This window comes from Gorilla gorilla, chromosome 9 (genome assembly GCF_029281585.2).
Source record: "Gorilla gorilla gorilla isolate KB3781 chromosome 9, NHGRI_mGorGor1-v2.1_pri, whole genome shotgun sequence".
Taxonomy (NCBI): Eukaryota; Metazoa; Chordata; class Mammalia; order Primates; family Hominidae; genus Gorilla; species Gorilla gorilla.
The window spans coordinates 11,762,751-11,785,664 of NC_073233.2; the positions used below are offsets into that span (position 1 = coordinate 11,762,751).

Sequence of the window (22,914 nt, forward strand, 5' to 3'; positions counted from 1 at the left end):
AATTTTCAGTTAGAGGAAAAATGTACTGATGTAAAATGTCTGACTGTTAAAGAACATGTTCATGTATCCTTAAATTCATGATGTCAGGTATCAAAACATTATGTGTTTAGATTTTCTTGGATATTTAAAGATGTGATACAACAATTTACTTTAAACTAAGTATATTTATAATACTATATATATATCCCCAAAGACATGCTCAACAAGTAAATTTATCATAAAAAAAATTAAATATCAATCTGAATATTCTTGAGAAGATATAGGCGTACCTTGGAGATAATATGAGTACAGTTCCAGACTGCCACAATAAAGTGAATATTGCAAAAAAACAGTCATATTTAAAATTTCCCAGTGCACATAAAAGTTATGTTTACACTATAATATAGTCTGTTAAATGTTCAATAGCATGATATCTAAAAATGTACATACATTAAAAATACTTTATTGTTTAAAAATGCTAACAAAATGAGCATATGATGCTAAAAAGATGGTGCAGATAGACTTGCTCAACATAGGGTTATTACAAACCTTCAATTTGTAAAAAATGTGACATCTATGAGGCACAATAAAGTGAAGCATGTAAAATGATCCATGCCTATATATAGACGTTTTAGCTTTTTATATTAGAAAGTACATAAACAAAAATTGGATGACTACTGTTGTAAATATGAAACCACCTTTGCAAAGATTATGACAGTGAGAGAAATCTAACATGATTGACACCATCTTGCTTCTAGCCTCACAGCCTGGCTGTCTTCACTCATTTCTGGGCATAGGCCAAGCTAACCGTAAGAGAATTTAGTTTATAGTTTAACTTAGAAACAAGGACCATCATAGTCCCTCCCCCAAACTAATCACCTCCTTGTTCAGAGGCTGAAACTACCTTTGTAAGGCTAATGAAAGACTACAGGATTAGAAATAAGAGAGGGGCCTGAATTCTGCTAAAATGTAGGTATAGTTTTTACTGTCCCTTACTGCTTCAAAGTGATGTGGCCAGAGGTCACAAGATTTGTGACTGCTCCAATTGGTCCTATAGTTAACATTGCTACTGTAGAACTTAAGATTGGTGTTTTGAGATGTTTTTCAGACTGACCCCATCCAGACTTGTAACTCATGACTCAGCTGGTCCTCTGAACCCACCACACACAGAGCCAGACTCAGCACATGACTACCATTTTCCACATTCTTATTATTGTATCCCCAACCAATCAACAGCAGCACCTATTCCCTAGTCCCCTGCCCACCAAACTACCCTTGAAAAACCCCAGCCTTTGAGAGTTTGGGGAGACTCGTTTGAGTAATAACTCCATCTCCTGTGTGGCTAGTGTCAAATTCTTCACCGCAATACCAGGGTCTCAGTCTGTGCAGTGGGCTGGAAGAACCAATCAGTGACTACAAACACACTAAGTATTTCAAAAAAGTCACAGGCAACCTTACAAAGACAACCCTTGTAAGCTGGATGAGTCAAGGAGAATAATATGTGGTGAGGACAATATTTTCATTGTAATTGGAGGCCCCAAAGTAAGTGCGAATGATCAGTGACACTAATCACTGATCAGTCAGCACAGTTCCATAAATTCACTTCATACAAAGGCCTGTGTGTTTAGGAGATGAGAAGATGGTCGTTCCCACTTGACCAAGGTTTGCAGGAAGCCTAGGCAAACATGGGCAGATGCAGAGGGGAGGGGACCCACTAGACCCATGATTATGGGGCTGAGGAAGGGGCAGGATGGAGAACAGATAAGAATATAAGCACCACATGCACGGTAAAGCCACAGAAGCATGAAAGGAAGGGAGGAAATAGAAAAAGGGTATAGCCAGGAACAGTGATATCAGACTTCTTTGCCAATAAGTGTTTATCTAAAATTGAGCCTGGGATTCTACTAAAGAAGAATTTGCTGCTTTTGCTGAGATTCTTAGAATCTGTAGCCTGGGCATTGTGACATTGTTCATATTTTATTTCATGCTTCAGTTGAGGTCTTTTGGTCAGCTGTTCATTCTCAGAGTGTCGGTACATAAATTCTGGGTGTGAGACCACTGGACAGCAAGTTTTAGGAAGAGTCTCTTTTCTTACATAACAAGAAGTTGCTTCATAGGTAAATGTAAACAAAAATAAACAATTTATTGTTTGATCAAGAACATTTTTGAGAGTAAAAGAAGGTAACATTAATAATAATGCTAAGGAAAACAGATGTAAACCATGAATATCTGGAGAAAACTAGAGAGCATGCTCACCTTACTCAAAGACATGTTCCTAGGATAATATTTTTTTAATTGGAAGATATGGGTTAGGTAATCCCTACCTAACCCATAAAAATAGAATTTTGCTTTATTTAAATTTAAATTTCATTAAGTCTCAAGCTTTTACTGTTAACTTACTATTTGTCAGGCTTTTTTGCTAGGAGTTTTGACAAAATGAGGAAAAGGAAAATCCATTACTTCTGCCCCAAAGTCACCATATCTGGTTAGAAGAGAAAGTCATGTACATGTGCACACACAGAGACACACATATACAAATAAAATGTGAGATGGAAAGGGTTACGAATAACTCTTGCATTTCAGATTCAAGCCTGTTGCAATACTTTGAATTCCTTGTTCCTACTCCTCCTCAAAATGCCTAATGTAGAGCTTTGCCCATAGCAGAAACATTATCAGAATTTATGAATTTAATGACAGTTCCTGACTCCTTGCAGTGATTCAGAGCAATTCCCTCTTGCAGGAAAACAAGGTGAGAATTCCCTGTCTTATTGGCTGGGTCTTAACACTATAGATGATGGGATTAAGTACAGGTGGCACAAAAAGGTAGATGCTAGACATAAGTTTGTGGACAATGGGTGAAGCATGTTTGGCAGCACCATGCATCACAGACACCCCAATCATGGGCACATAATATATAAGCACTGCACAAATATGTGACACACATGTGTTGAGAGCCTTCCACCGTCCCTCTCCAGAAGCAATGCCCATCACTGTATAAAGAATCAAGACATAAGAGACCACGATAAGCAATAAGTCCAGCCCGAAAGTTGCGAGAACAATGGCTAAGCCCAGGATGCTGTTGAGTTTAGTATCTGCACAAGGCAGCTGGATCAGATCTGAGTGGAGGCAGTAGGAGTGTGACGGGACATTAGTGTGGCAATAGGGCAGTTGCCTCAAAAGGATTGGAAGTGGGGCCATGAGTGCCACACGCTTCAGTGTAATGCCCAGACCCATGCAGATAATACAGGGCAGGGTCAGGATGGCTGTATAGCGCAGGGGGTTGTAGATGGCTACGAAGCGGTCATAGCTCATGGCCAGTAGGACCCCTGACTCCATGCAGGAGAGGGTGTGAATGAAGAACATCTGGGCCAGGCAGCCATCAAAGTCAACTCAGTGGGCATCAAACCAAAGAATGCCCGTAACAGTAGGCAGTGTAGACACTGAGACGCCCACCTCAGTGACAGCCAACATGGAGAGAAATAGGTACATGGGCTCATGTAGGGCAGAGTCCTCCTGCACTGCTGCCATAATTAGGATGTTTCCCACAATGGCCACAATGTACATGGTGAAGAAAGGGATGGAGAGCCAACCATGTTGGGCCTCCAGTCCTGGGATGCCAGTCAGGAAGACAGATAGGAGGTCAAGACTTTCATTGCTTTCAGCTCCCATGCCACCAAGAGCAGAGATCAGTCTTCACCTGCCATTTGAAAAAAACTGAAGTTAGCCCCCACCTGTTGGATCTTCTGCCTTAGCGGCCAACCTGAAAAGTTGAAGAAAGGAGATGGGGCAGGAAGCAAGAAAGTTGGAGTCATCTACGTCATTCTGAATAAAAGTATAACAGACATCCTCTTTTCTCCTCATGTTCTCCTGAGTTCCAGAATCCTAAATGTTACTTGGAAAAGAGATATTTCAGACTGCTCCATCTTTTTAAGTTTTTAAAAAAGTTTTAAATACTTTTTATGGATGCATAATATTTGTACATATTTATGGGATACAAGTGACATTGTGTCACATGCATAAAATGTATAATGGTCAAGTCGAGGTACTTAGGATATTCATCACCTTGAGTGCTTATTACTTCTATGTGTTGGGAACATGTCAAATTCCTCTTTAGCTACTGTGAAAAATATGCATTGTTGTTAACTCTAGTTACCCTACTCTGCTATCAAACATTAGAACTAATTCCTTCTATCTAACTATGTGTTTATAGCTATTAACCAGCCTCTCCTATCCTTAACACACACGCCTTTCCACCCTCTGGTGATTATCATTCTACACTCTACCTACATGATATCAACTTTTTTAGCTCCCACATTTGAGCAGGAACATGCAATATTTCAGACTGCTCAATCTTGTGAAAGACAGCATAGCTTAAAAATTAAGAGCAGAAACTTTGGAATAAATCAGACCTGAGCCAAAATCCATACTCAGCCAGTTACTAGATGTGTGATGTGTTCAACTTATTTATACTCTGATCCAAAATTTTATTTTGTTGTTCTTTGGCTTGGTTTGAGTTTTAACTTGTGACATGAATGTAATAATACTATTCTTTCTGGTTGTAAGAAAAAATGAGAAAATTAATGTCACATATTCAGTATTTTGAACTAAAGTCTTTCAGAATCCATTTGCAGAGCTTCAAATTACTGAACATGTGACATTAATTTTCTCAGTATCTCTACCTGTAAACTGGGGATTAAAATACACTTGCTTTTTAGATTTTTTGTAGGATAAGCAAGATATTACGTGGGATATTGAGTAAGATATTTTATTCTTAGAGAGACACTAGGACCCAGAGAGAAAAAATGAATAACATGCCACAGCTTAAAAGTCAGTTTCTGCAGAGCCTAGATTACAGTTTAGATTCATGATCTTCTCTTGTAGTAAGGTTACCAATTTCACTATGGAGATGAGAGTAAACTGTGGTCTGATCTAGGTTGGAGTCATCAGAAAGAACTGAGTTTTAGCTTTGACAACGTGAATCTTAGAAGGAAAGAACCCCTAGCAAAGTTCATCTCCATGTATCCCCATTCCACCTCAGAGAGGGAAAAATGTTTTGAATGAAAGTGAGACTATGGTTTTAAAAAGCTGAAAAAGGGAGAAATAGGAATATGGACAATGAAGGATATAAACATTTCAGGTGAAAATTATGCTAATACACAAGTTACCTCTGAGTTAGAAACAAACAGAGTTTAGGAAAACTGTCAAAGATGTAGTGGCTTCTAAAAGACCATATTTAACCAAGAATATATGCAAAGATGAAAACAAAGACACAGAGATACAAGACTCCTTCAGTGGCCATGAGATCAGAGAGAAATAGCTAATCCCAGTCAGAAGGTTGAAATAATACATAATGTAATGTAATACAATGTAACATAGTTAATGTAATACAACAAATTAAATTTATAAAATTAATTTTTAAAGACAATAACAGTGAAGTAGGAAGGGGCGCTCATGACTGGTATAAAAACTGAATTACTTCCAATCACCAGTTCACACATTCACTCAATAGATTTGATGTATGAGTCAGTGATCCTGTATCAATTCTTTATCCTGTGGTTACCCAATGTTGATGTGAAATTGTTCATACATCTGCAAAGTTTAATAAGAATGCCCTGCTGGAATAAATGTATGGTCAGGAGAATGTATTGTCAAGGGAATACAAAGAGCTATGGCCTCCAGGAGTCATACCAGCCTGGGCAACATAGCAAGGCCCCATCTGTACAAAAAATTAAAAATTAAAAAATTAGCTGGGCGTGGTGGCACATGCCTGTAGTCTAGTTACTTGGGAAGCTGAGGCAGAAGAATCACTTGAGTCCAGGAGTTCCAGGCTGCAGTGAGCTATGATTGCACCACTGTACTTCAGCCTAGGCAACAGAATGAGATCTTATATCTAAAAATGAAAAAAAAAGAGCTATGACTATGGAGACAAGAGCAATGTAATTATGAGAATGATCCTAGGTCCTGCATTCTCTTACTCTCTACACTCTTCATGCACCAGCTCCGCTGAACTCTGTCCTCCCTCAAAATTAATGACTTTCCTGACATGTGAAATGTGTTTCCTTGTGCCTCTTACCAATTTATTTATCTTGAGTCTACCTTATTGATCAGCGGTTCTCAACCTTTGCTATGCATCAGAATCACCTGAAGAACTTAAAAATCCCAGTGCTCAGGTAACACCCCATACCAATTAAAGTAGAATCTCAGGGTGTAGTATCTAATTATCAATGTTTTAAAGCTCCTCTGATGAACCCAATGTTGAGAACCACTCCAGATTCATTTTGTAACATTCCAGCCCCTTTACAGTGACAGTATTTTAGACTAAAATGAAATTTGCAAGCTCTCCCTGTCTCCCTCCATGACTTTCAGATAACTTTCCTACTCCACTCTGGACCTACAAGTTAAACATTTATTTGTGTTTCATCATCCACTAGACCACTCAGCATCCTGAAGCTCCTCTGAATTGACTTGGATTTGCTTATAATACTCCAGGGTGGTGCCCACAGATGTAGCCTAGGTTTTGGGGCTAGTGCACCTCTGTAGAGGGTCACTTAAGGGACAGAAGAGCTTGGCAGGACTCTTTTGAATCTGTCTAATTATCTCTCCTGAAGATCCTGACCTGCCTCACCTGAAGATGCTGGTCCCTGGTAAAGCATCATCTTCAGCAGGAAGTAAGAATCAAGACTTCGAAGGACCATGAAAAGAGGAACATGCAGGACAGTGAAAAGATTGGCAACGTCAAGGAGACCATAGCTCAAAAAATTAACTCAATCTGTGGATGGAAAATGACAACCAGAGGGGCAATTTCTTCACTCCTAAGATGCCTTATTTCAATCTCATAACAGCCATATCAAGTGACTTGCCTGAAACCCGTAGTGGCTGATCTGGGACTAGAATCTAGTTCTTCCAATTATAAGTCTCATGGTCTTCCCTATAAAGGCCAGCAGCCAACCTTCCGAAGCAAAAGACATCTAAATGAGAAAAATGGGAAGATGCTGGAGAAGTCGGTCATCTTTATTTTTCCAGGCAGAGAAAAAGACTGAATGGCAGATAGATTTTTTTTCTAGCCTCCTACGCAAACTGGAGGTCAGGTAGTGGGGAACAGGGGTTAAGTCACCTTTGAAAAATAGCCCCATCTCAAAAGGCTATATATTCAGTGATAAACTTAATAGGCTCTCTAGAATCTGAATCAAGAGTCCAATCTTGTACCCACTGAGAGAATGTCCATCTTTACACAATTGTCACCCATGCTCAGCATCAGCATTCCCAGTGATGGGGAGTTTGTTGCATCCCTAAACCACTATCCTGGACAGATCTCATGGATATGAAGTGCTTTCTCACATTGGTCTTAAACATGCTTTCTCTACATTATAGATAATGTTGCAGACTCAGAGACATAATAACCTTCATCAAGTATTAACTGAATATTGCTCATGGAATATGTTATTTTCTTGCAGAACACTTATGTTAATTTGTAAACATATATGTACTTGTGTAAATTGTCTAATGTCTGTATCCCTACTAGATCATAAATTCTAAAAAGAATGGATGATATTGACTGTTTTTGTTTGTCTGTTATCACTAGATAACCCATACTAGCACAGGGTCAAATACATAACAGATGCTTAATAAATATTTTAACTGGGTGAATAAATAACTGAATAAATAGTATCTGAGGTTTCCATGGTGATATCCTGTAATCTTTCCTTCTTCTCTTAACCTGTCCTAAATCCCTTTAGCTATTTCTCCAAGTGTCTGACTTTTAATTTCCGCACCACGAAAGTCCTCCTGTCAGTGACCAATCGATAGTCCAGTGTAATATGAATCAGCAGTGTGATATATAGCTTAAAACAAATCTGTAGTTTTTTCTAACACTATTTAGCAGAAACAATAACTTTCTTATCTGTAACTTTGTAATATTTTGTACAGACTTTTTCTATTTTATTAAAATTACATTTATACCTCCTTCCTGTCAGATTTTGAGCTCTTTTAGGATCAGACTTGTGCCTGGTTCATCCTGTCCTTCTCAACACATGACATGATTCTGACACAAAGATATGCTAAAAAAATCATTAATGAATAAAAGATGAATATACTACTTAGGCTGTAACTGAAGTACCTTCAGTTTTTGGTTCTCTATTCTAAACAGGAGTTAAACTGACTGCATCACATGCAAAAAGTAAAGGGAATTAAGTCACATTAAGGACACTGAAGGAATGAGTGATGCTTCATTTTGACCAGAGGAGACTGCAGTAGAGACGGGTTGGGATCAGTATGACAGGTGCTGAGCCATAGGTGGAGATCACAGGGTGACAGTCTGGGGTTCATGTAAGAAACACTTTTCTAAAATCACAATGAAATAATAAACTTCTGGGCAGTGAAGGTGTTCAAGCAAAGACTGGATAACTCTTCATGAAAGTTCTGGAAAGAGAATGTCAGCATCTGCTGAATCAAGGTTAATGGTCTTTCAGCTCTCTTTCTGCTCACAGGCCTGAGATTCCAGACTGGCAAGGTGTCTCCTATTCAGTGACAGAATCCCATGTCTGTGGATCTGTGTGGGACAGAACAGAGGCAAGTTCTCAACCCCTGCTGTGTGATCACCCATGTGTCTTTCACTGCTAAAGCAGTCTCTGGCAGCTTTATCTGAAAGTGGCTGGCAGACCATGAGGGTATTTGAATGAATATTGTCCTTTCTATAGAAAACCTATGTAAAAGTGAGATTTGAGGATTTTTAAATTGTGCACAACTATGCAAACATACACAGGCATTGATAGAGATTCACTCAAAGATACAGAGGCATGATAAGAGAATCTGAGAGAAGCATACAGAAGCACAAGCAGAATTGTAGCTAGAAACACACTTATCGTATACATACCTCAAAGACACAGACTGATCAAAGTGTCTTGATCACCTTGAGGGAGCTTTGTGAAGTGTGAGTTGGACTGAGAGGCAGAGGACCAGAACTCACAATGGCTCTAGAATGGACCTCAGGTGGGCACCAGCCAAGAGAGGAGGCTGCCTTTATGCCTCTGCGGAATTGTTCCCAGATGCCAGAGCCCCTGGGGTCCTGCTTTGCCTAAGTGTGATGCTATGCTGGTATTGGGGAAAAGAGGGGGTTAGATCTTACCTTGGGAATAAAAAGATAAGAAAAAGCAAACAAGAAACTACTTCACCTGGAGATACTGCCCTCTCTCCACTGATAAAATGAAATTTCAACTCCTTCCTTATAATGATGAAGTTGGAGACAAATTCTCCAAACTTCATAGCAACACCCCCCACAGTTATCCAGTCTCAAAAGTGCAACTCTGTGCTCAAAACCCACAGTCTAGATCCCTGAATTCTGAGCTTAAAACTCAGATCTCAGGCAAAACCTAAAGCTTAGATTCCAGCGGGAAAATTCCAGAGCTCAGATCTCAGAGACTGGAGCTTGAAGGCCAGAGACAACCCCAGGATTTAAGCCAGAGAGGATATGACCTGACTGCCTCAATCCACTTAGTCCTACACTTCCCTCCTGAACTCCCACTCCCATGGTCTGCCAAGTTACTACAAGTTAAGGGTCTCCTCCAAAAGAAACATTCCAGGATACTGAAGGACCATGGGTTCAAAATCATACAGACCTAATTTTAAGTCCTGGCTTTGCCACCTGATTTTAGAAGATTAACATTCCTTTAGTTTTGAACCTGATTTATAAAAAAGGATAGCACCTAACTGCAAGGGATTGAGATTCAAATGAGAAGAAGGAAATAATAGGTTTGTTTCTTTTTATTGAATTTATCACACATGCTAGTTATCATTAAGTTCTCTTGCAGGTTTCGATTTCAGGTCTCCCAAACAGATTCTTTTTCCCAACACCTGAACTTCCCATTAAATAATCCATTTTACTTCTTGTTCATCTCAGTTTTAGAGTGAGGTCATATTGAGAGAAGGAACAGCAGGAAGGCTCTTTCCCTTTTCTATCAAGTGGTGGGATGGTTCAGGGAGGGAAATAGAAGATGTAATGTTCTCTTCCCCATGTGGAGCACTGAAATATCAAAGGAACAGAGGAACAGTGGCAGAAGAACACCTTCTACTTTTCATTATTGTTATAGGATTGGTTGGATCAAAAATTATGAGTTGGGAACCAGGAGATGAAATTCAGGAGTAATCATGAATCATGACCTTGTAAGTTAGGTCACAGAATCATGGACAAAGAAGGAAACAAATGATGCCTCATATTGGGCATAAATCTCTGGCAAGGAGAGGCAGGGCTTTGAGAAGTCATGATGTACAATGACTCTAGCTATGTTATTAGAGGCAGCATGAAGGGGAACAAACCTGGAGATACTGCCCTCTCTCCACTGAGAAAATGAAATTTCAACTCCTTCCTTATAATGAAGAAGTTGGAGACAAATTCTCCAAACTTCATAGCAACACCCCCACAGTTATCCAGTCTCAAAAGTGCAACTCTGTGCTCAAAACCCACAGTCTAGATCCCTGAATTCTGAGCTTAAAACTCAGATCTGGATCTAAACATCAGTCTGGATTCAGTTTTTTCATTCATTTAAATAGTTGTTTGGTTATTCCCTTAACTCACATGTACTGATGTGACCAACTCTGTGCTGAGTGCAGAGTTTTAGCTTGGACTGCCATTATCTATTGCTCTTTTTTAGATATTTAAAATGTCTTTTTCCAAACTCAGTTTCTGCCTCCATTAAATGAGGGCATAAGTCAAGAAAAACTCTAAATATTTGTTCACTCTGATAATGGTAATACCAAACAAAACACCCATGCAAATCTCAAGACAAGGGCTTACTGTATTAAACGTCATTTGTGGGGAAATTTTGAAGCTTTCCTCCCCACAACAAAGCTTAAATAGAGAAATAAATATATCCTGTGGAGTGGAAGTTAAACTTTTAACAATGAAGCAAAGCAGAGATAGACGCAATCTGCAGGTAAATGCTTGGTAAACAAAAATACAACCAGATTAAACATATCCCATCTAAAGAGGGAAGAAGTTAATAGACTGCAGAAAAGAAAAAGAGTTAATAGATTTGCAGAAAAGTCTCCAAAGACTTCTTGATCAGGAGACTTGTGTACAGTGAAGTTCCATTGACAAACTTCTCTTGCCTAACCATCTCACTATGACAATCAACTGTTCTTTGTCTCTCTCTCGTCCTCTCTCTCTCTCTCTTCCAGTTCTATTTGCCTGAATGGGAGCCCTAAAGTTGGAGTTTGCCTGAATTTTCAATGTCAAGTAGTTTGGCATGACAGGAGGTAGGAATTGAGGGAAAAGAAGGAAAGCACAATATGGGATTATGACTGTGGGCTGGCTGGAAATTGTGTATCAAATTCTCCTCTGAAGCTATTTCTGTCTTCCACCTGCACTGTCTCATGGAGATATTAAGATTATAAATCTACTCTACTTCCCTTCACCAACAATACCATATGCTTAATTGTGATACATTGAGTTTCCCACTTTAAAAGTCATTCACAAGTTTACTTCAGCAATCTCTCAAGACCTTGTGCCCCAGTGTCCCAGTTGGAAACTCCCCGTTTGTCTAAACAGTTATCTGTAACCAATATTCTAGGTTAAAAGTTCTCAACCTTTAATAGATACGGAAATAACTTGGAGAATGTATTAAAACACAAACTTCTTGGTCTCACTCCTGATAGTTTTTTGTTCAGATGTCTAAAGAAAGTCCTCAGAATTTGCATCCCTAACAAGTTTCGATGCAAAGCTGATGATATTGATCTGGAAATCATATATCGAGAACCACTTTTCCAAACTCTTGTTAATCATGAGTTTTGTTACTCTTGTTGCACAGCAGATGGGCATCAATCTAATACCTGAGTGCTGTTAGAAAAGAGAAACATTGTCCTTCTCAAGGTATAATCACCCAAGGTTCTTATTAAAAGCAGTTCTCATTCAGTAGGACTTATGTGGGGCCTAAGAATCTGTTTCTCTATAAAGCTACCAGAAATGCCAATGATATTGTTTATTATACCATACTTGGAATAGTACTGTTCTAAACGTTTCTGCCTAAGTGTTTCTTCTCAGGCAATTACGTCTGCCAAAATCAGTACCCTTCTTTCTTCCTGCCATCCTGAATCAAGAATTCTAACTTCTCTCATCCTTCACAAGCTACTTCATAACCACTCAACATAGCCTGTTTTTATTACCACAAACAAAGTAGATCTTCTCTCTTGCATTAAATACAAAGCCTCCACATATTTTGTCTCTCTTTAATATTTATTATCTCCTTCACTCTGGGCAGGAGCAGAATTATTTTTGATAAATTCTGTTTGCCCTGCCGAACTTCATTACTCCCATATATGTCAAACAAGAATTTTTCAGGATACCGATGGCTCTTTTTTATATTTTCTCTTCACATGTCTATCTGGTTACTTGACAATATTTCATACTCACCATTATAACATGCCTAGTAACAACTAGCACAATAATTTTCACATAAGTATTGAATAAATATGTATGCCATTTTATAGTCAAATATTATTTTATTAGTGATACATTCACTACTATCAAGATCCTGGGTCCTCTTTGTCCTTACTTTAGCATTCCTTAAGTTGTTCACATGTCCCAGTCCTTCCTCCAAAGGAGCTTTTGGGGCCTTCGGCCTTCCTCAGGCCTGGGATTTATGGAAGAACTTGAGAATCCCTTTGCGGATCTCCTTGGTTTTCACACTATAGATGATAGGGTTGAGCATGGGTGGTACAAACAGGTAGACACTGGATATCATGACATGAACAACAGGTGGAGCACTTTTCCAGAAGTGGTGAGTCATGGAGACAGCAATTATGGGTACATAAAAGGCCAGCACTGCACAGACGTGTGACATGCAGGTGTTGAGTGCCTTGAGCCACTGTTCCCGGGATATGATGACCAGCACAGCTCTCAGGATCAATGCATAGGAAAGCAGGATGAAAGTTGAGTCCACACCATAGGTGAAAATGATCACAAAGAGCCCATAAATGTTGTTAACATGGATGTCTCCACATGCTGCTTTCATGAGATCTGGATGGAGACAGTAGGAGTGATGCAAAACATTGCCTTTGCAGAAGGGCAGTCGTTTTACCAGAAAAGGGAAAGGGAAGAGAGTGGTGAAACTCTTGGTAAGGATGCCCAGACCCGCAGCCAATATACGGTTGTGAGTTAGCACAGTGACATAGCGTAGTGGATACAAATAGCCACAAAGTGATCCAAGCTCATGGCCAGCAGTATGCCTGACTCCATGAAGGAGAAAGTGTGGATGAAGAACATCTGGACCAGGCAAGCATTAAACCCAACATGGTTGTAGTTGAAGCAGAAAGTAGAAATCACAGTGGGAAGTGTAGAAAGGGATACTCCCAGATGATTGAGAGCGAGCATACAAAGGAAGCAGTACATGGGCTGATGCAGAGCAGGCTCCCAAAACACCAGAGTGAGAATGCTGAGGTTACCTACAATGGAGATCATGTAGAGGATGCAGAAAATCAGGGCAACCCAGGTGAGGCCTGTTTGTATCCCAGGAATGCCTGTCAGCTGGAATGTTGCTGGCTGGAAGGGGGTGCCATTGAGACCCAACATGGTGGGAGAATATAGATGGGGAATGGACCCAAAAGGGTGTGTTGGGTCACTTCTTCACTTTCTTTCAGATATCCTGTCTCCAACAAAAGGTCATAGATTGAAAATGATTGCCTATATTCCTGCCTTCCCAGTAAGACACTCATCTCTTTAAGGAAGCAATTGGGTTCTAACCTTTTGTGTACCACCAGGGCCCTCCCTGCTCACTATCTAGGCCATATTAGAAACTCTGTGGTTTGATGATCAAGTGAGTGCCCGTAACATAGCAAAGCATAATAGGAGACAACATTAACAATTGTTCCTGGTAGACCAGGAAGAAGAAGTACATCCTAGGCTTTGGAAAGTCTTCAGTAGATAGCATAGATGGAACATCTACTACTATAAATTTACAGATTCAACAACCTGTACTCAGATTTCACCCCAGCCTCCCAATCCCAATGGCTGCCCCTGAACTTGTCATAGCCAAAACTTTTCTATCTCTGAAATCCTACATTTCCTGTTTTCATATCCTTACTATAGGCTTCTACCTTCCAACCTTCTCATGCCCAGGAACTTGCTCTTGAGTCTCCATGATTCCCCCATTTTCCTCTGGTCTATGAACTCTTCTTCCTCACTTTTCTTCTGAACTACTCACCCACAGTAAAACTGGTATTTTCACCTCCTCTTTACCGCTCTTTCACATTCACACGGTAAACTCCAACTTTTAATAAATTCTACAATCAAACCAGGTATGCAGCTGGATATAACCAAAGAAGAAAGTATTTTATGGGAATGAAAAAGAGAGAATTATTACTTAACCATTACCAAACTTTTAAACTTATGCACACCTTTATTCATTCTTAACCTCTATTTTCTGAGAAAGAGATTTCTGTCCTTCTCTAAGGACAGGCTCTCCACCTTCGGGATTTCATTTTTTGTCACCTCCTTCAGAGCCTTTTTCACTAATCCAGTGGAGATTCATTCTCTCCCTTTCTGCCTCTTTTCCTTCAGACAATAAGTGTGTGCAAGACTCTTCCATCATAAAGATGCGATAACATTCTTCTCTACCCACCACTCTGTAACCCTTTCCCAATTCTTAACCAAATTCCTTGAAAAATTGTCTCTCCAGATACCTGGAAATAGGAGCTTGTATTTTATTATTATTACTTTTTAGTTAATTTCCTGCTTCTCCAACCTGTTTCTGAGATCTTCAATGTCGGGATTCAATCTTACTTACATTACCTTCTATCACTGCTCAATTCATTATATTGTGGCTTCCACACTCCCCTCCTCTGAGTTGAAAGAAATTTCTCTATGGTCACCAAGTGACGTCTTTGTCTCTGAATCTAATGAAAACATTCTCTCTCCTAATTCACTTGATCTTCCTGCTACAGTTAACACTGTTTTTAACTCAACTTTTTAGAACCACCTTCTCCATTCAAGGGTACTATTTGTCCACAATTGTATTTCTTCCTTGGCTTCTCCTTCTCTACCTTCTTTACTGAATTCTCTTCTCTTTCTTTAAAAGCAGCCTCAGCCTAACTTCAGGCAAAATAAACGATAGTCAGAATGATGCAAACTGAAAAGTCACACCATAGAAGACTTCATCTCAACCTTTATTTAAAATAGCTCTTCTACTATATTTTCATGGTATTTGATATCTCAAAATTAAACCTCCATTCTAGAATTTCAGCATAATGTCTCTTTTATTATTTTTCTCATTTTAGAGTTCCCATTTTATTCCTACCACTTCTCATAAACAGAGTGAAATTAGATGGCGACAAGGGCTGGATAATGTCCAGATATCAGTCATAATCCCAAATATATATATATGCAGTGAGAAGAGATTCATCTATTCCTTTGGTTTCTCTCTCCTCTCAATGAAAAGGCAAAGCATCCATTTAATGAGTAGTATTTTCTCCTCATGGGCTACTCTCTTTGCTAAACCTCTCTTCCCCCAAACCCACGTTTAAAGTCCATGTCTCTAAGAGGTCTTTTTAGATCTAGCCTGTTCAGATCTGTTTTTTTTTCTTTGATTATCTTTGCTGCAAGATTTTCTCTGAGTCATGAAGAAATAAAAAGACTCTTCTAAGAACTCATCCACAAGATAGGTTTACCCCACCGTCTGTAACCACTGGCATGCAAATTGAGGTAGTCTAGAAGGTAATATTTTATCTATTTTCCAGATTCTCATCAGTCTACAAAGCAACTTTGAAAACTTTTCCTCCGTGGAGAAAATTCCCCACCACCACCCCCAAAACATTTTTTCTTTGCTTTTTCCACAGGAGTGTCCTTGAAAACTTCCTAAATGTGACCTATCTTGGAAGGAAGGTCAAGAAGGTGGAGAGACACAAGCAATGCACAGAATATCATGAGCACACACACACACACACAGTCACTCAAAGGTACCAGAAAAATATACATTTTTACACTCTTATACTTACACACCCAGGTATTTATAGGCACTATCTCATACCCACACATACACATAAACTATCAAACACTCCCCTACTCACACAAAATACTATCATGCAACAACTTAGGAAGACTCATTGGTATTATGCAATATATTTCAAATATTCCCTTATTTTTAAGCCCTCCTGAATGTTTATACACACACACAGTGTCACAAATGCATCAGCATTAACAAAACCACAATAATATCTCCAATTATTTTCCCATATACATACATATAGGCTGACAAACACAATACTGAAAATCCAGCTAAGATTGACAACTACATTGTTAAATGACTTCAGTTCATTTGGTTCTGTAACTTTTCTCCAGCTGTACACACAAAAGTCAGGTATCAAAGGCAAAAATTCAAATTGTAGGCTTTTAAATAAGAAGTATAAAATATCCTTGAGACAAAAATCTATAAATGATGCAGCAGTACCTTAACTCAGTGATATGTGGTTTGGTATTATGGTTTTGATTTAGATGGAAACCTGGTATCAGGTGTCTGTGATCCTGGAGTTTGGAAGGGGTCAGATTTGGCTCACATTTAGAAGGGGAGATATAAGGGTTAAAGGCTGCCTGGAATTTTGGCAAAAGTGTTAAAATTTAGAATAAAATCTAGATAAAGAGGTCAGGTGGGCAGTGTGAAGCAGGGAGCATTCACTGGATGGAAGACGCTTTCCTTGTAGCTGGATATACTATGCTGTGGGTACAGCTGGCAGTGGCATCAGCTCATTCTCCTAAGACTTATAAATTTATGAGCCCTCCAGAACACCAAGGCTTGCTTGTGTGTGGTGGGAGGAGGGACCATGGAAATAACTGGGAAGGTGGTATCAGTGAAGAGTGAGTTGGGCCATAAGAGAATTGCTCCCAGGAGAATATCTTTCTTGGCACAATTATCCCTGATGTAATCATCCATATCTATTAGTGTGTTAATACTTCTTTGATCAGGGAATGTAAACACACTGCATACATGTATGCACAGAAACATAAATAGCCATAGCTCTCCTGAGACCTTCACAGATACCCCCTTAGACCTATTTAACTATTTATTTACTAACATTCACATTGCCTCATTCAAATTTACATACATACAAACAGATAAATACAAATATACTCAGGCAATTGCCCAGTGATCTAGTCACTAATTGTATGTATTGTCACATCAAACACACACTATAACCTATGTATTCGTACACTGATTATATAGACCAATTTAAATTATAGAGAAAACTTAGAAAAAGACTATGAAATAGAGACTTAATGATCAAATATGTTTTAAATACATTTCCCTGCTTAAATAGCTAAAAATATATATTGCAGATACATATTCACATTCTCATTAACAAGTCAATAAAATATCCAACAAATTCAGATCTCCATATTTATTCAGATTCGTATGTGGAATTTAAGTGTGTTATGTATTTTTTGTACAAATGCATGCTAGCATCCATATAACAAATTCCTTATGCAAGCACTCCTTTTACTCCATCACTATAAGGAACCTAAAAATTATAATCAGTTTATTCCACCAACCAAACAGATAAAAACAGATTTTTGAGCAACATTTTAGTCTAGATATTATCATCAGCACTGATAGTATACAGACCAATAAAGACGCAGCACCTACCCTTGCAAAGAACATAAATATTTAAAAACTAATCCACCTAACAGGCTAAATGTACCTCCAAGCCCTACCTAGAAATATATTATAAACATATTTCACAACAAAGCCAATGCATTTATCAAAACTTATCTAGTGTGCATGTAAGACTTGTGCAGTATATGTCTGAAAGAAATCAAAGAACTATACAATGTATTGAACTACAAATAATAATATAACTGCTGAACTATTTATGGAGAAGTGTACTGTTGTTACAACTTACTTTGAAATGCATCCAAAAGGTGAGCTGTATTGATAAACTAGTAGAAAGATGGATACATCAGAAGATAAATAAGAAATCAAATGCAGCCATAAAAAATGCTGAGTTCATGTCCTTTGTAGGGACATGGATGAAGCTGGAAACCATCATTCTCAGCAAACTATCGCAAGGACAAAAAACCAAACACCGCATGTTCTCACTCATAGGTGGGAATTGAACAATGAGAACATTTGGACACAGGAAGGGGAACATCAGCCACTGGGGCCTGTTGTGGGGTGGGGGGAGAGCGGAGGGATAGCATTAGGAGATACACCTAATGTAAATGATGAGTTAATGGGTGCAGCACACCAACATGGCACATGTATACATATGTAACAAACCTGCACTTTGTGCACATGTACCCTAGAACTTAAAGTATAATAAAAATACATACATAAAAAAAAGAAAGTAGAATAACTCTCATGTGGTAACCCAAAAAAAAAAGAAATCAAGGATAATAAAATATTCATGGTAGAATTTACGTCATAAGTATACTGGTATTCACTGTGAAATTCTTTCAAGTTTTCTGTTTGAAATTTTTCATAATAAAATGTTGGGAAATTTTTAATGAAAAAAGGATGAAGCAAGACATAGTCTATTATGCCATGTTCAAAACACCAGTGAAAATTCAAACTAATACAAGTGATATCAATGTCCTTTAAACTAACCCCAAGCATCTTTTATATCAACTCAGTATTTAGCATGTTATGGGACAAATTTTATGTATTTGACATAATTGATATTTTTATATGACTAAAGAAAAGAATCAAATTTTTCAGTTGAAGCTATTTTGCCAAAGATTAACTACTTATGTTCAACAAATAAACATTCCCTGCCATGCCTATATCCCATTCTAGGGACATCTATTTCTTCCCCCTCAGGACTCTCTGTCCAGTGGATGCCACAGAAACATGCAGAGCCAACTATAATAGAGTGTGATCACTGCCTTCATGGCAGAACTGAACAGTGTTGTGAAGAAAAGAGGCATTGATCCTACTTCAGTGGGTAAGGTTTTAGGGATATGGAGATATAAATTGTGTTTGATAGTGTACCTGCCAGAAGTAGTTCCCAGAGAAATCTGGGCATCTGGCTTTAAGGGAGAAGATCATTTTGTACAACAGAATCTCTACTCCCTAGAACTCTAAAACGTCAATTACTTTCATCTTTCACGGACTACAACAAGTTGATGCTTTGCATGGTGCTGACCGTGAAAACGAAAGCCCCTAGGAGATCATGTATCTTACAATGATAATAATACAATAAGAATGAGGCTAACAAAATGTGCTTCTGTTCTGTACCAAGGCTAAGCCTGCTTACCCTCAAGTCCACTCCTGACTCTTTATATCACACCTATCCAATCATTACTTGAAGAATATGATGGATACAGCTGGTTGGGAAGCATTGACAGATGCAAGGTATCTCCCACTTCACTCCCCTGCCTCAGACAGAGTCTCTAGTGTGAGCTGCATCTCTTCTATGGTTCCAGCTTCCGCTGGTTGGGCTCACTTTGGCTGTAGTTCTAGTAACCCCACCTTTGGCTTTCCAGTCTATAGGTGGTAGTAGCTTCCTGCTGTTACAAATCTCTGGACTATGTTACTATCTGCTGGTCAGTTCCTCATTTCTTTTGAAATCTGTATAAATAATTTCCAGGATTAAATATATTCAGTTTTTTTGTACTTATTATTATGTTATCACCGCTCAGTCTCAATCCCATATCTTCTATACCATTTTTTGTGATATTGGGATTGAGCCTCTGCAAACTGCATTCCTCCTTTGCCAACCAGCTCCCAAGATCTACAAATATGGGGCATTAGGAAGCTGGGGCAGGAAGAAGGAACTTGTACCCTACTTCCTTTCTGTTGCTCTTTCCCCAGTGGCACTTCTTCACCCAAGTACTAGTGGCCAATTCCAGTGGCCTTGGTTGGTTATATTTTGAAGCTTTCCAACACTTCTAGAACCAGCCTTACCATGCCCTCTTAAAGACCTCAGAATTAGCCAGATAAGTCTCCCCTCAACCCCCATCTCAGAGGAGTAAGTCCTAGTCACAGGGAACCTCTCTTCTGAATTCTTGAGACCCCAGAATCACCTAAACAGTGACCACTCCTCAAAGTCTGAGTTTCAGCTTTGCAGCACTCCTGTTTCAAATTTGTAAGGTTTAATCATGCCAAATTCCTACCTTTGTTCCTCTAGTCCTAGGCTTAGAAGCTATGTCCTGAAGTTGCTGCCTACAATGATACCTTCATATTCCCTTTTTGTCTTGCGTGTTCGCCAATATTTGGTTAACAATTCATTAATTTTTCTCAGTTAAAAGAGCTGGTGTGTTTCTTATATTCTGACCAGACCATAACTGAACCCTAATTTTTGTTCCTAGGTTAGATTGTGAGTGATCCATGTGAAGCCAACAGAGTCACTTAATATGATCCACACCCAGTAGATGTTAATCTAAATGAATAAATTAACGTTGATAAGCGTAGCTTTCTGCTCTGATAGCAACATTGAAGGAGAGACTATTGTTGCACTGAGGTAGGGCATTTGTTGTAAAACCCTGACCATTTCTTGAATGGGGTACAAGCTAGAGAGAGATGGCACGGTGTTGTCTTATGTCCTATCCAAAAGACTGCAGGATTCCACAAGGGCAATCTAGGTTGTGGAAAGAGTTATAAGCAACCACACAGAATAAAGATATATTAGCTTAAACCAAGTGGAGAACAAGTAAAAAATGAGAAGAAGCTTCTAAGAATAACCTATGAAAGTAACTGTAAGAAAGAGTCAGCTTTACACATTTAAGAGACCCAGTTAACATGACAACAACTAACTGCAGCACCAATTAATTGTGAACTTTCCATTCCCCCATCTGTCTGTTTCTGGGAGGAGAAGCCAAAAACCAGAGTTAGCACATGAAGGATGAAAGAAGAAGAAAGGATGTAGTTCTGAATGCTGGAAAGTTTGACTATTATTCCAGACTAAACCTTCTAGTTATTCACCAGAAGATATTTTTTTATCTGAATGTGACCAGAAAATTTAAAGAACAGAGTTTTCATCCAGGAATAAAAAAGAAGAACCAGCCCCACTCAACGTATATAAAGAGACAAGAAGAGTAAAAATAGTCACTTTCTGATTGCACCTCAATTGATGGGCTTGGTCATCATCACATAAACCCAGAATCTCTTAGGAGGTAATGAGCTCCTCTCTTACAGCGATTGCCTGTCTATCAACTAGAAGATGTTTTGAGTGGAGCAGAGAATTGGTCTGACAGATTGCTAAGTTCTTTTTCAGCTAAAAGAGCACAGGCTTTATTCTCAGTAGTTATTATGGACCTCAGGAGACTAAAACCTCCCTGAAGAATTTTCAGACACAAAGCCAGCATCACTGCCCTCTACCGCAGGGCCTGTCATGAGACATAAAAGTGGCAGGGATGAATTCACTTCAGCAGAGACAGGGAAGAACTTGTTCTGTGGGTGTCTCATCAGTCTCTCTTCTGGTGAGTTCTGAAACTGTATAGGAATAAGCCAGCTGATTCTCCTGAAGCCTGCTCCATGAAAGCATTAGACTGGGCAAGGGGTATGGTGAGGGGAAGTGGAAGAGACTGGTGGAGGGTATCTGATAGAAGCGTCTTAGTAGAATGAGCAAAGGAGCAGGAAAGATCTCCGGACCTGGGGTTCTTGTTCTGGCACTGCCATGTACTGATTGTATAACCCCAAGCGATTCATTGAGTCCTTACTTGCCATAATCAATTTCTCTGTGACTCCAAGTTTCAAAGGTCAAAGTTTCTGTGGCTCATTAACATTGCTGCAAATTCAGAGAGGGAAGCAGGACTCAGGATACAGGAACGGTTCGGGAATCTAGAAGGGAAGTGGTCACAACCTATCCCATGACAAACAGCTGAAGCACATGTGGTTTAATTTTGCTCTTCCCTTATGAATTCAGTGATAACAAAATATGTAAAAATCTCCAGGATATTAAAAGGAGAAATCAGCTAAACTGTAGATGAACAGTGAATAGCTGATAATTTTCATTCTTTATTATCCATGACACAGATTGAAAACTGTGGTCTTTAGACAGCCTTTCTGTACATTCCTCCAGCCTCTGCCTTCTTTCTGCCCCCATAACAGCACCATAGCAAACTCTCACAGGCATTCTTTGCTTGATTAAAAAGTAAAATAAAGTAAAAGAACATCAAAGCCATAAAGGATCTCAGAGAATGTCCTTAAAAATAAGACATACACCAGGCGTGGTGGCTCATACCTGTAATCCCAGCACTTTGGGAGGCTGAGGTGGGCAGATCACCTGAGGTCAGAAGTTCAAGACCAGCCTGGCCAAGATGGTGAAACCCTGTCTCTATTAAAAATACAAAAATTAGCCAGGCGTGGTGGCAGGCGCCTGTAATTCCAGCTACTGGGGAGGCTGGGGCACGAGAATCACCTGAACCTGGGAGGCAGAGGTTGCAGTGAGCCAAGATTGCACCACTGCACTCCACCCTGGATGATGGAGCAAGACTCAGTCTCAAATAAATAAATGAATGAATGAATTAATGAATAAAAATAAGACATAGGTCTAAAAAAAGAAATAGATATTTCTACACTTTTATAGCCAGTACCTTCCAGAGCCAGGGTCAGGACTCCTGACACCCTCAGGGTCCTTTCTTTTAAACCGCCTGGTTCTTATATGGTTTCAGAAATCTCAAGGTTCTAGTTCCAGGAATAGGAGAATTTGTCTTCGGCCTTGGAGACAGGTACTTTTGTATAATTTTTTCTTATGTATCTGCCTTTAACCACTCACTTTGTTTAGGGGTACCTGTGAAATCTTTGTTCAGAAATGCATTCCTCTATTTTCCTTTTAAACTTACTCTCCAATGCCTTAATGATACTTCGAAGACCTTGGTAAGAGAGAAGAGAGTCACTGTTCAACTCCTGCTTATGAGTGAGAGCATGTGGTGTTTGGTTTTCTGTTCCTGTGTTAATTTGCTGAGGATGATGGCTTCCAGCCTCATCCATGTCCCTGCAAAGGACATGACCTGCA

The 22,914-nt window shown here is 39.2% G+C and overlaps 1 protein-coding gene and 1 pseudogene across 1 annotated transcript; both read right to left on the reverse strand.

Annotated features, from left to right (window-relative positions):
* Positions 1-2,697: 2,697 nt before the first annotated feature.
* LOC101128756 (olfactory receptor 51I2-like) lies at positions 2,698-3,669 on the reverse strand (annotated as a pseudogene).
* An 8,927-nt stretch (positions 3,670-12,596) lies between these two features.
* On the reverse strand, positions 12,597-13,540 carry LOC101125138 (olfactory receptor 51I1-like). Its single transcript, XM_019036170.2, is given in 2 exon segments — positions 12,597-13,153; positions 13,156-13,540. Coding segments are annotated over 2 exon segments (942 nt in total).
* Between the last annotated feature and the right edge of the window lie 9,374 nt (positions 13,541-22,914).